General features: G+C 56.7%; 1 protein-coding gene across 2 annotated transcripts; it reads right to left on the bottom strand.

Moving 5' to 3' along the window:
- Window positions 1–702: 702 nt before the first annotated feature.
- LOC119231637 (CMRF35-like molecule 5) lies at window positions 703–6,380 on the bottom strand. 2 transcript variants are annotated; one of them, XM_054689006.1, is made up of 5 exons: window positions 6,279–6,380; window positions 4,523–4,852; window positions 3,016–3,235; window positions 2,405–2,549; window positions 1,603–1,640 (listed from the first exon to the last, which is right to left on the bottom strand). In XM_054689006.1, the coding sequence occupies exons 1-4, from the start codon at window positions 6,343–6,345 to the stop codon at window positions 2,432–2,434; spliced, it is 735 nt and encodes a 244-aa protein (XP_054544981.1). In that variant the 5' UTR covers window positions 6,346–6,380; the 3' UTR covers window positions 1,603–1,640; window positions 2,405–2,431. The 2 variants fall into 2 exon arrangements, with proteins under 2 accessions (XP_037349229.1, XP_054544981.1); XM_037493332.2 differs by lacking the exon at window positions 2,405–2,549 and having other exon boundaries at window positions 703–1,640.
- Between the last annotated feature and the right edge of the window lie 5,381 nt (window positions 6,381–11,761).

Below are 11,761 nucleotides of genomic sequence, written 5' to 3'. Positions count from 1 at the left end.
TGACTTTAAAAAAAAATTATTTTTTTATGCATATAAGAGCTGGGGTACAGGCCAGAGATGTAGGGGGTGAGAGGATCACCAGAGACAGAGCGGGGAGCAGAACAGGTGGATTGACTGAAATCCACTGAGGGGAGCAGCGGGGAGACAGGAGAGGTCTCCCGCGCCTTGTGGGTCAGTTCGATGGCCCGGGATGGAACTCATGTTGCAGAGGCTGCAGACAGCTTCATCGTGCTGTGTCTTAACCCCTTGTGCCCCCAGGGAGGCCCTTTCATGACATAAAGATGACATAAAGATGCACAGTGTGTGTGATGAGGCTATGTGTGCATTTGTGTGTGGGCATCTATGTCTGCTTACATGTTTTGTGTATAGAACCCAGATGTTTTCTTTCTATGTTTCCTATATGAAAAGAGTAAACATTTTTTGACCCTCCAAGAACAAATGAGCACCCCTGTTGGAATGCAGGGATCACATAGAGCAAAAGTGACCCCGTGTGACTCCCACAGCTGGACCAGAAGGAAGCCTGCAGCTCCTTCCCTGCCCTCTTGACTCCCAGGTGAGTCCCCACAGGTGAGTCCCCCAGGTGAGGCCTCCCTGCCTCAGATGCACCGATATAGATGCAGGGACACAGACATTTACCTCCTTTCAAAGAACCTCCTCACAAAACATTTATTTATTTAAAGATTTATTTTTATTTATGGGTATAAGAACTGGGGTGTACGCCACAGGTGTGGGCTGCTGGGCTGCGGGGCTGGGAGAGGATTCACCAGAAAGAAAGTGGCGAGCAGAACAGGCAGATCCACTGAAATACTCTGCTGAGGGGAGCAGTGGGGAGACAGGAGAGGTCTGCTGTGTCATGTGGGTCAGCTCCCTGGCCAGGGATCGAACTCTGGCCGCAGCGGTGATAGCTCTGAGACTTCACCCCTAGGCCACCGGGGAGCCCCAACCCCAGAGCTTCTGGGCAGGGAAGGAGCTCTATTGTTAACTGACTGACAAAAGGTGGGAGAGAAACTCAAATCTACCTCCCTGATGAAGAAGGGAATGAGGTTGCACAAGTTTTGGGCACTGTGGCTGGGGGCCTTGGCGCTCGGGCCAAGTTAGTTGCTCCTGTTCAGCGCAGGTTGCATCAAGTGCGGTGCGGGCCAGGTTCTGCTGTCCCAAAGCGGCTCTCAAAGAGAAAGCCAGACAAGTTCTCCTGCGCTTCAAGCCCGAGGACAGTCTCAGTCCCAAGACTGCTGGCGCCTGAGGACCCTGTGTGAGGGGGCACCCCCGCCCTCCCTGGCTCTGGTCCTGGGGTGGAGGCTGCAGGCGACAGAGAGGGCCCATTGGGGGCCCCGCTGCCCTGAGCAGGAAGGGGTCCAGAGCATGTTCTTGAGGCCAGCATGGGGGCCCCTCACCTCAGCAGGGACCCTCGACTCTCCTTTTGGACACAGTCACTTCCCGCTCCCAGGAAGAGGTCAGGCTGGGCCCCGCCCCAGCACAGAAGGCGCGGGGCTGGGGTCTCCTCCTGCCCAGGCTGACTTTACTCCCCTCTGAAGTCCCCCCGACTCCTGTTCAGCCACATCACGGCGCACAGCAGGCCCCCGAGCAGGGGCACCTTCATGAAGGTCAGGAGCAGGAAGTGCATGTTGCAGACCAGGGCCCTGTGCGGGAACAGGGTGACGGCGTGAGCGGCCTCCTCGGGGCAGCCCCCGCCTCTCCTCTCCCCGGCCTCCCAGAGCCAAGACCTGGAGCCCCTACAACGCGCGACAGGTGGGCCCAGGGCCCTGCCCAGGAAAGCCTGCCGCTCCCCACCCCGCCCCTCCCCACCGTCGTGCTGCCCAAAGGCTGAGCCCCCAGGCCGCCCTGCAGGGAGACAGGCTCCTGTGCTGTCTCCCCCGCCTGTGTCCCGTCCCTCAATTCCCCTGCAGCCCACCAAGCTAAAGCTTTGCCCTCTCCTGTCTTGCTGACCCCGCTCCTGCCCCCCCGTCTTTCACGCTCACATGGAATACTCCCCCTTCCAAGCAGAGGAGGAGCCCCCGGCCCAGTCAAGCTGGCTGTTCTTTCTCCTGCCGGGTTCTCCCGCGGGCCCTCCCCTGCCCGGCCCCGTCCGAGGGTGCGTGCCCGGTGCCAGCTCCCGGGTCCCGTGTGCCCTCGGAGGCTTGTGTCCCCTTGGCCGCCTCTCTCAGCGTAGGAGAGTCGGCCCCTCCCCATGCTCATCTCCTCCTGCACCAGGGGTGCCAAGGTCCCCCCGAGCCATCCCCCCAAGGCAGGCCAGGCCCCTCCTCTCCCTCCGCAGTCTTGGGTGTGGTGACATGTGGATGTCACGGTTCTCTGGAGAAGGGAGGGCAGGCTGCGCCGCGCCTCCTAAAAATATCCTACAAACCACTTGCCACAAGTCCTACTCCCTGGGGGGGCAGCAACCCACCCCATTTCCTCTCCTGTTCCCCTGGACTCAGCGTTGCTGCGACTTCTGCATCCTGCTCTCCGGACTCAGCACAACACCCGCTCTCCAAACGGCCTTGGGCAGGGTGGAAGCCGGGGCATCAAGTGTCCCCCAAGTGCCTCTCTCTCTGGCTTTGAAGATGGTGGGGTGGGCATGACCAAGGCACGAAGGGGCCCCTAAAGCAGAGAAGCACGGGCAGATCCCCGCTCCTCCCTGCAGACACCTCGACTTCAGCCCAGTGAGACACACTTCAGGCTCCGCCTGCAGCGCTGACCGTGCTGGTGGTTTCAAGCCGCCAGGTTTGTGGTCATTTGTGCCAGCAGCCCCAGGAGTCTCCTCCGGGGGGGCTTGCCTTGTCTCCTTGGGGTGAGCCTGCCACACCTCCTTCCGCTTCCTGGGTTTAGGGGCGGGTCAGGGGGCGCTCAGAGCCTTTGCTCCAGGAGTCCCACTAAAGGCTTGTTTAGTTGGGGTGCGGGGCGCTGGCAGCTGGAGCTTAGTTCTCAGAGGGGCAGATGAGGAGGGAAGCTGGGGTGGGGCGTCCTGATGGAGCCCCGGGCAGCAGTGGGGACGTCTGCGGGGCCCTGGTCTCTCACCGGGTGAGGGGGCCGGACAGAGGCAGGCTGCTGTTGTTGGCACTCCAGGTGTCGGGGGGCTCGGGAACCGCACTGGTGTTAGCTTCTGGGGCCTCTGCACTTTCAAGAGAAAGTGCTTCTGTCATCCCAGGTGTGGTGGCGTCCGTGGTCACGGGTGGGGTTGTGTGTGTCACCGCTGGCGTGGTGAATCTCCCCTCAGGTTCTGGCGGGTGGGTTGATGCTGTTGAGGGACACTGAGGTCAGGGTGGTCTCGAGGCGCCCCCGAGGCACCCCACCCCAGGTGACAGCCCTTCTGCCCCAGCACTGCCCGGCAGCCACATCGGTCTGCTCTTGTCTCCATTTGGCTCCTTACTCAAAACCTAACTTCACTGAATTCACAGAGAAACGCCACTCACCGCCGGGTGAGGGCTCTGGGTGACGAGCGATGTCGGCACTTTATGAAAATTCACCTTAACCTGGGTGTCCTTACTGGCCCTGCTGAGGTGTGAGGACCCCGTTCCACTCATGGGCTCTTTCGGGGTCTCGGTTGGAGCAGGCTCTGTGCCCGGGAGCTGCCCCTCAGGCCTCCCCTTTCTCCTGCAGCCTCTTCTTCCCCCAGGGGTCCTCCCTGACTCCCAGTACCCCCGATTTCACCACACCTGCCCACCCAAGAGTGGTCTGACTTGGAGGTTCCTAACTTCTAACTCTCCCGGTGCCAATTCCTCTTCCAACCACCTTTGTTGTATTTTCAGTTAATTTCTAGAACATTCCCAAAACAGCACGCCTCCCAGCCACACACACGTACAACATATTTGCACATGCCCAAAAGACTTCTCTGCTCTATAAATGGGCTCATGAATCATAGGTCTACTCCCCGCCTGGTGTCTGTGACTCAGCTGAGGGGGTACTTTCTCTGGCACCCCAAGCGGAAACAAGCCCGAGGGCTCTAGAGATGGAGCTGGGGGCCCGGGCTCTGCCTGACTCTTCCCCGGCCAGACTCCTGGGGAGGCCCCAGTGCTTCTGGGGCAAGAGTGTCTGAGGGCTCCCCTCCCCCCCAGGCCCATAGACACCCTGCGCAGTGCTGGGTCCTGCCTTTCCTTCTCCAGGCGGAGTTTGGAGGCCCCCCGGCCCCCTCCCATCCCCAGAGGAGGGAAAGGCAGAGGGGGAGGGCCTTCGTCCTGCAGTAAGATTATCAGGATAGGGGCCTTCTAGCACCCCAGCTCCCTGCACCTGTGACAGGCGCCCCATCAGGCTGGGGGTGCTCTGAGGGTAGATGCGATGCCCAACTCGCCTGGAAAAGGACACCAAGTGTGTCCCGTGGGGCTCCCTCTGATGGCAACAGGGGGAGCTGGGCTGCCAAGCTGACGCTCGCTCTTCCAGCCTCTCCCCCTCTTGGTGCACCCCCAGCCCCTGTGGGCACACGCACACGTGCAGCCTAGACTCCTGCCCTGTCTTGGCGCAGGCAGAGGGGACGTCCTGCAGCCTGAGGGTCAGCTGGGCGGGCGCTTCTGGAGACAGCGGTTCCTACCTGCATAAACGGACACGTGGACCAGGTGCCCCAGGTCAGTTCCTGACTTCTGAATCCCACACCAGTAGAAGTCCTCGTCCTCAGTCCTCAGCTGCTCCATGGTCACTTTCACCTCGAGCCGTGCCTGGTCGTCCTGGATGCTCACTCGGCCTGTCTTCATCTTTTGCTCCGACCGGTCGGTGCTAACCAGGATGTTGCAAGAACCCCAGTGCTGCCCGCGGCACCACCACTTCACGTAGTCCTCCCACCCCAAGCCGTAGCGACACCTGATGGTCACCAGACCCCCTGCTGGGCCGCTCACGCCCTGCGGGCCGTAGATGGACAGGCCGCCTGCAAAGCAGAAGCCAACAGGTCTCCTGGCCTGAGCCCAGGGCTGGCCTGGCTCTGCTCGAGCTTCCAGCACCTCCCTGGGGGCGGGCCAGGCCCTCCACCCTCTGCCCCGGGGTCCCCAACCCCATGCCTGCCTGTTACTTACTCCCTGGCGGTTTTTATTTCTCCCTCTGTGTGCTCCTCACTACCTGATACACTGGGCTCTGCTCACTCGCCATCCTATTGGCACTCACGGCCCCCTCATGTTGGAAACTCCACCCCCTCCCCAGCCCGCAGTCCACCCCTCACAGCCCAGGTTGCCATGGGATCCCAGAGCTGGCAGGTGGGCACCGGGCATCCTGTTCTCTCACAGTTTACACCTTGCACCCCTGAGGGCCGACACCCTCGCCACCTATGATGAGTTGCTTGGACGTAAACACACACTCACGCACTCACACTCACGCACAGCAAACACATGCATGCTCACTCATACGCAGGATTGTTTTTTTTAGCCTAAACCTTATAAACCTTATACTCTATTAGGTCCTTGAACCTTTGCAGAAGGTGTTCCCTTTGTCTGGAATATTCTTCCTTCTCAGCTTGAAGGGACTAAATCCTTATACTCAGACTCGGCTCATTTCGTCTCTTCTAAGGGTTCTCTGAATCGGAGGTGGACTCAGTGCCTGCGGGTGCTCAGACTGCTCTGTCTCCCTGTTGCACGCGCTGCATGGACCGAGCTCTGGGCTTTGGCTCAAGCACAGCAGAAACTCAGGCACCATGGGCGGACTGAGCAACCTCCAGAGAGCCTGGGCTGCCGCTCCCCTGCCTGTGCCCCCCTGTGCCCCATCTCCCAGAGGAAGGGCCTCAGCTGCAGGTCAGACCAGTCCTGGAGGCCCGCACACCCTCCAGAAGCCTGAGCCACCTCAGCTGAGTGCTGTGACCTGCAGTCCCAGCAACTGAGCTCGCGGAAGCTCCTGAGAGTCCACGCTTTTGTGTGTGCATGCATGTGCATGCGTGTGCGTGTATGCATGTATGTGCGTGCTTGTGTTCATGCGTGTGTGCATGCGTGCGTGTGTGTGCACGGAGGTCTTTCTCCCCCATCAGGCTCTCGTCTGTGCACCTCTGTCCATGGGGGTCCTCTCTCTCCCTCTCTCTCTCGTTATCTTTGGGTCTCTCTGTGTCTGTGTATGTTTCTTCCTCCCCCTCTCCCCCGCCGCCAGGGTGGAGAAAGATCCGCCTAAAACACAAATCAATTACACTATTTATTTTCATTTTCTTTCCCCAATACCCAACCCGGTACTTAAAAGATAATAAAAACCTAACCTTTCGTTCTGCTCCGTCATCAGTGTCTGCCTGAACGAGTCTGCCCTGCCCTGTCTCGGGCGCGCCCCTCCCTCCACAGAACCCCCAGCCCCGCAGCCTCCATCCCGGGCCCGGCCCCACTCACCTGGGACCGCGAGCAGGAGCAGAGCCGGGAGCAGACACGCGGGGCTGCCCACCCGGCTTCTGTCCATGGTGGTGCTCAGTGCCAGCTGCCCCCGAGCACGGACCGGAGCCCGCGGGCAAAGTGCCCTGTGCGTGTCTAAGTCACTCCTCTCTAGCACATCTCGTCTACTTCCCTTCTTGTTTTTTTCAGTTACTTCCTAGTTTCATTAATTAGGGGGAAAACGTGTTGTTCTCGGGGGAGCACTTCTCTGGGTGGGATGACGTGGCTTGTGATCTGGGGAAAAATGGGGCCCTGCCTGGCAGCGCTCCCCTGCAAGTGTGTGTGAGGATCTGAGAGGAGCTGCCATGCTGGGGCATGAAATGGGGGTGCAGAGAAAAGAGGGAGCTGGGGCAGAGGGAGACAGGAGACCCGCTGGACTAGAGCTTGGGGACAACTCCACACTCAGGCGCTCCCCAGCCTCCGGGAGCAGCAGCCCATCCCAAACTGCCCCCCAGCCCCCCAGAGAGGAGACCCCCTTTCTGCCCTGGGACATGTCCCCCTGAGCCGGACCCACGGACCTCCCCTCCCAGGCCCTGAGTCTCTCAGAGCAGGAGTCACACGACCGGACTCAGGGAAGCAGAAGTGGCCTTCACCCTTCAGCCTGGTGGGCCCTGGAAGCTTCCTTTTCCCCTCTGCATATTTCCCCTGTTTGTGGGCTGGTGTCACGGCACCGCATGAAGCTGACAATCTGAAGACCTTCTCTGTGACCCTCCCACTTCATTCCCCTCCCCTCCCCTCAGCTGTGCCCCCCTCTGCCCTGTTCCCCTTCCCTGACCTCACTCTCTGAGCCCCGATACTTGCTCTGACCCCTCCTCCTGGCAGCTCCTGGAGTCAGTCCGTGCTCCTCTCTCCTGCCCTCAGCTGGCCTCTGTACCAGACCCACACACCCCTTCTGGGCCCCATCTCTTGGCCCAGAGCTCACTCTTGCTGCCAATGCCTGTCGGCATCTTTAGAACCCTGCACCCCATTAGCAGCTCAGACGTGTTGAGCACGTGGCCCTGCCCCCACACCCCTGGCTCCCTGCCAGCCACCCCCAGACTAGCTGTCTGAGATGAAGTCAGAGCCTGGGGGGGTCTTCTTCCTCCAGCTGCACCCTGAAGGGCCTTGAAGGCAAGGGGGGTTTGGAGGTGGAACCAAAGGGGCAGCAGCAGGACAGGGGCGAGGGGCCCTCTTGGGGAGGACCGTGAAGAGGGGGCTTGGGCAGGCTGCTCTGGAGGTGAGCCTTCTGCTGGCTCGGGGCCCCATGGCCTGTGCTTCCGCCTGCAGCCCGAGGCCCAGGAAGGGGACACCCGCCTCCTTCCCTTCCTCACAGCTGCGCTGAGATATCATTGGGCGGAACATAACTGCGTTCCCGTAAGGCACATGGTGTGAGGTTTTTTGTTGTTTTTATCATTATTCAACTTTACCTGCAGTAAAATTCATGTTGTGGTGAATATTTCCATCAGTTTCAAAACATGTGTCGTTTCACGGAGCCAAGCAGCCCATCACCTGCCCCCAGGCCTTTCATGATGGAGCCTGGCTCTTGAGTGGTGGGAGCTGAGCAGGTGAGGTTAAGGCTTCAAGTATCCATCTGGCTTTTGAGGCTCCACGCAGCCTTTGAGGTGCACAGGCCTGGCCATGGGCGCCCCCCAGTGGTCAGTCTGCACCGGGCTGGGCATGGGGATGGGGGGGGACTCAAGTCAGGGTGCGCCTGTGAGTTCTAGGATCCCTTTCTAGAGGTGCTTCCCTGCTTGGTCTCCCCGACACCCCAGCCAGCATTCAGAGACACGAACCCCTCCTGGCATTTGGGTGGAACACTGAGGCTTTTCTGCCCTTGCGCAGCTGCAGCTTCCTGAGATTGCTCAGCGTCCAGGACATGCAGAGGAAGAGTGAAGAGACAAAAGTGCAAGGGTGTCTCCCCCAGACCTGGGCTCCCCTGCCAGGAGAGGATCTCCTCCTTCAGAGAAGGGAGACCCCAGCGGCTGCCCATGGACTTGCAGCCTCTGAACTCAGCCTGCCAGGGACTGGGGCGGTGCGGGGTTTACAGAAACAGACACACAGATGCCGAGGAGTTTCCGAGACCCCAGCCTGCCTTTTCTCCGCCAGCGCTCCTGAGGTTCTGGTGTCTGCTGGTCTCTGGTGAACGCTCGGGAGTGCAGAGAGCTCCAGTAGAAAGGGAGCGAGCTCAGAAATAGAATAAGCTCTGTGCGAAGGGCCAATTCACAAACTTGAACTGCAGTGCCACCTTCAGGGAAACAGGAAACAGGAGAGGTTTCCAGGAGCCACCCTGCTGAGCTGGCTGCAGGGTGGAAAGAAGATGCACAGGTTCAGAATCTGCCACAAGGGGAAGAAGAGCAGGAAGTAGGTGTAGCCAAGTCAGAGGCCCAGAGGTGAGCACAACCCATGAAAATATCTTCCACCTGAGGACAACCAGTAGAAATTGGAGGAGGTGATGGTCCTTCAAATGTGAGAACAGCAGTGAAAAACTCCAAGGGGCAGGAGGAATCAAGGAACATGACACCATCAGAATGTCATAATAATCCTCCAGTAAGTGAACTCAAAGACATGGAGTTTTGTGATTTACCTGTTAAAGAATTCAAAACATCATTTTGAGGAACTCAGTGAGCTACAAGAGAATACAGAAAGACAAGTCAATGGAATCAGGAAAGCAAATTTTAAGCAAAATTAGAAGTTTAATTGAATTAGAAATCCTAAAAATAATAAAATTCATTCTGGAGTTAAAGAATTCAATGAATGAAATGAAAAAATAATCAAGAGTATCAACATAAAGTTGATGAAACAGAGGACAGGGTAAATGTATTAGAAGATAGGAAATTTGGAAAATGCAGTGAGAGGCGAACACAGGGAAAAGAATCATAAAGAACAAGGAATCCTAGAAGATCCAAACTATTGCAAGAAGAGAGGGAGAAGGGGCAGGAAAGTTTATTTAGGTAAATAATTGCAGAGAACATCTCAAATCTGGCAAGTGTCCTGTAGTACATCAAATTTATGAAGCAAATAGACCATGCCATGTCTCGAAAATGTAAACATGATGTTTCAAAGATGCATTATTATCATTCAGACATAAAGCAACAAAAAATAAACATAAAACAATGAAAAATCAAAGACAAAGAGAGCACCTGAAAACTAGCAAGAGAAAAATCATTTGTAACCTACAAAGGACAACCCCCGCCCCTCAAGGCTATCAGCAGATTTCTCAGCAGAAGTTCTGTGGGATGGAGAGTGGAATGGTGTATTCAAAGTGTTCACTATAAATGTTTGGAGTCAATTATACCTCGATTTTTAAAAGGAAAAACAATATCACAAAAAAGATAAATATGATGGTGTGGTTTCTTATGTTTAGATTGTTCTAGAAGCTAACTAAATACAGATCTCAGTGAGGGGAACAGAGCAGGATGCAGGAGGAGTCAGCACCAAGATGGAGGCTGGTTCCCATCAAACAGCATGTACTGGGTGGGGATGGTGGAACAGGCAAGTTGCTGGAACACAGAAGTGCTGAGGGGGGAGAGGATGTTGACATCACTTGGTGCAGCGGCAGAGGGCCAGGGGTCTAGTGTGGCCCGGAGGAGAGCACAGGAGGGAGTAGCCAGCATAGCGGGTCACTTCACAACAGCAGGCAGGGACCTGCTTCAGTGAGGGAGACCCAGAAGGGCCAGCTCACTGGACTCTGCCCTCCCCCCAGGCCCCCACTTAGCCTGGCTGAGTCCCCACTTGGTGTCTGATTGTTAACACACTTAAACCATCGGGGCTCCAGCCCTAAACCACCAGGGTTTTGCCTCTTACCTCGGCCCCTCCCCTCCCAGGAGGACTTCTGTTAAGGGTATTTGGGGGATTCGACATTCACGTTGTCTTCTGTAAATGTTTCCCATGGTTATTCAAGTTTTTTTTTTCTTTTTTAAAAAAGATTTATTTATTTTATTTATACAAGCACTGGGTATAGTCAGAAGCGTGGGAGGGTGAGAGAATTCACCAGAGCCAGAGCGGGGAGCAGAGCAGGCAGAAGGACCGAAGTCCACGGCTGAGGGGAGCAGCGGGCGGCAGGAGAGGTCTGCTCGCCATGTGGGACCCTCCTCTGGTGGCCAGGGAGCAGCCGGGGATCGAACCGGCGCTGCAGAGGCTGCGGGCAGCTTCGCAACCCAGAGCTCAACTGCTGTGCCACCGGGGAGGCCCAAGTTTTTTTTTCTATTTTGAAATTTTTCCATCTCTCACCAAAGCTTCTCTCTTCTTGTTCTTGTTATTTACTTATCTCTTTTGGGCAACATTTCATCATGGTCTAGATTTTCTACTTTTAAAGAGCTCAGGGGGCTTGTTTCACAAGTTCCCGCGGCAGCAGTGTCTGTGGTTGGAATCCTGAACAGCAGCTGCCCTGCCCTGAAATGTCCAGACCTCCCCCTCACACCTCATGGCAGGGACTAGGCCAGCAGGAAGAATCCACAGAAAATCGAGACCACTGGCTCTTTACCCTTTAAAAATAAGATACAGAAACAACCTAAATACTCCAAACAGACAAATGGATCAGGAAGATGTGGCCTATGGACACAGTGGAATACTACTCAGCCATCAAAAAGATAAACTCATGGCATTTGTGGCAACACGGATGCAGCTAGAAGGGATTATGCTCAGTGAAAAGTTGGAAGGAAAAAGATAAATATGAGATGGTCTCACTTGTAGGGGGATGGAGGGAACTGAACAAAGGGTCAGGAAAAACACAAAACATGCAGAGACTCCGTGGATCTGAGGCATCCGGCAGGGGCAGGGCCGGACGAGGGAGGACAGAGTGCAGGGGACTGTGGTGAGGGGTCACGGATGCTGTGGTGGTGGGGAATAAGGGGAGCTGCAGCTGGGGGAGAAATCAAATATTGTGCAAAAATGAACAATGTAAGAAAATAAAAAAACCAAATGAATAATAAAAAGAAAGGTGGACATACACTAATTAAAAAAATAAAAAAAGAGATGGCGAAGGATCCCTCAGAGGAGTGGACAGAGGGACAGGACTCAGGACTCCTGAGCTGCTCCCATTGTCAGAGTGGTAAACACGGGGTTAATGAACCTGACTCTGGGCCCGACACTGCCCGGGGGATTTCCCTGGCCCACGGCGTGTCTACTCCAGAACACTGACCACTGGCGTCCACAGCCCGGTGATGAGAGGGGCCGGAATCTGAGGGGGATGAGGCACATGGCCGCCCACTCGCTCCCACCCAGGGATGTCCACACACGCCCTGGGGCAAGAGGAGCCAACCCTCCCCCCTGCACCCCATCTTGGCTGTCCTCTGGGGTCCAGTGCGGACTCGACGGTCTTGCTAAACAAAAAACTGTTACAACCAGTTCAGGATCCTCTCTGTGAGCCCCTAATCAACACACGCGCGCTCGCGCACACACACACGTATCATGGTGAGGAGGGTGGGGGGTGGGGGGATGGGTGGGGGGTGGGGGGATGGGTGGGG

The sequence above is a fragment of the Talpa occidentalis genome, unplaced genomic scaffold (genome assembly GCF_014898055.3).
Source record: "Talpa occidentalis isolate TD23 unplaced genomic scaffold, MPIMG_talOcc4v2.1 talOcc4.7, whole genome shotgun sequence".
Taxonomy (NCBI): domain Eukaryota; kingdom Metazoa; phylum Chordata; class Mammalia; order Eulipotyphla; family Talpidae; genus Talpa; species Talpa occidentalis.
This window is presented reverse-complemented; position numbering and strand designations above follow the sequence as displayed.

Bases quoted from the DNA above. Each gene is read 5' to 3' on its own strand.
- LOC119231637 (XM_037493332.2), bottom strand. From the start codon at position 6,345: ATGGACAGAAGCCGGGTGGGCAGCCCCGCGTGTCTGCTCCCGGCTCTG. The intron at 4,853-6,278 runs GTGAGTGGGGCC...TCTGCTTTGCAG, and splicing joins GCTCCTGCTCGCGGTCCCAG to GCGGCCTGTCCATCTACGGC. The intron at 1,641-3,015 runs GTGAGAGACCAG...GTTCCCGCACAG, and splicing joins CTGTCCGGCCCCCTCACCCG to GGCCCTGGTCTGCAACATGC.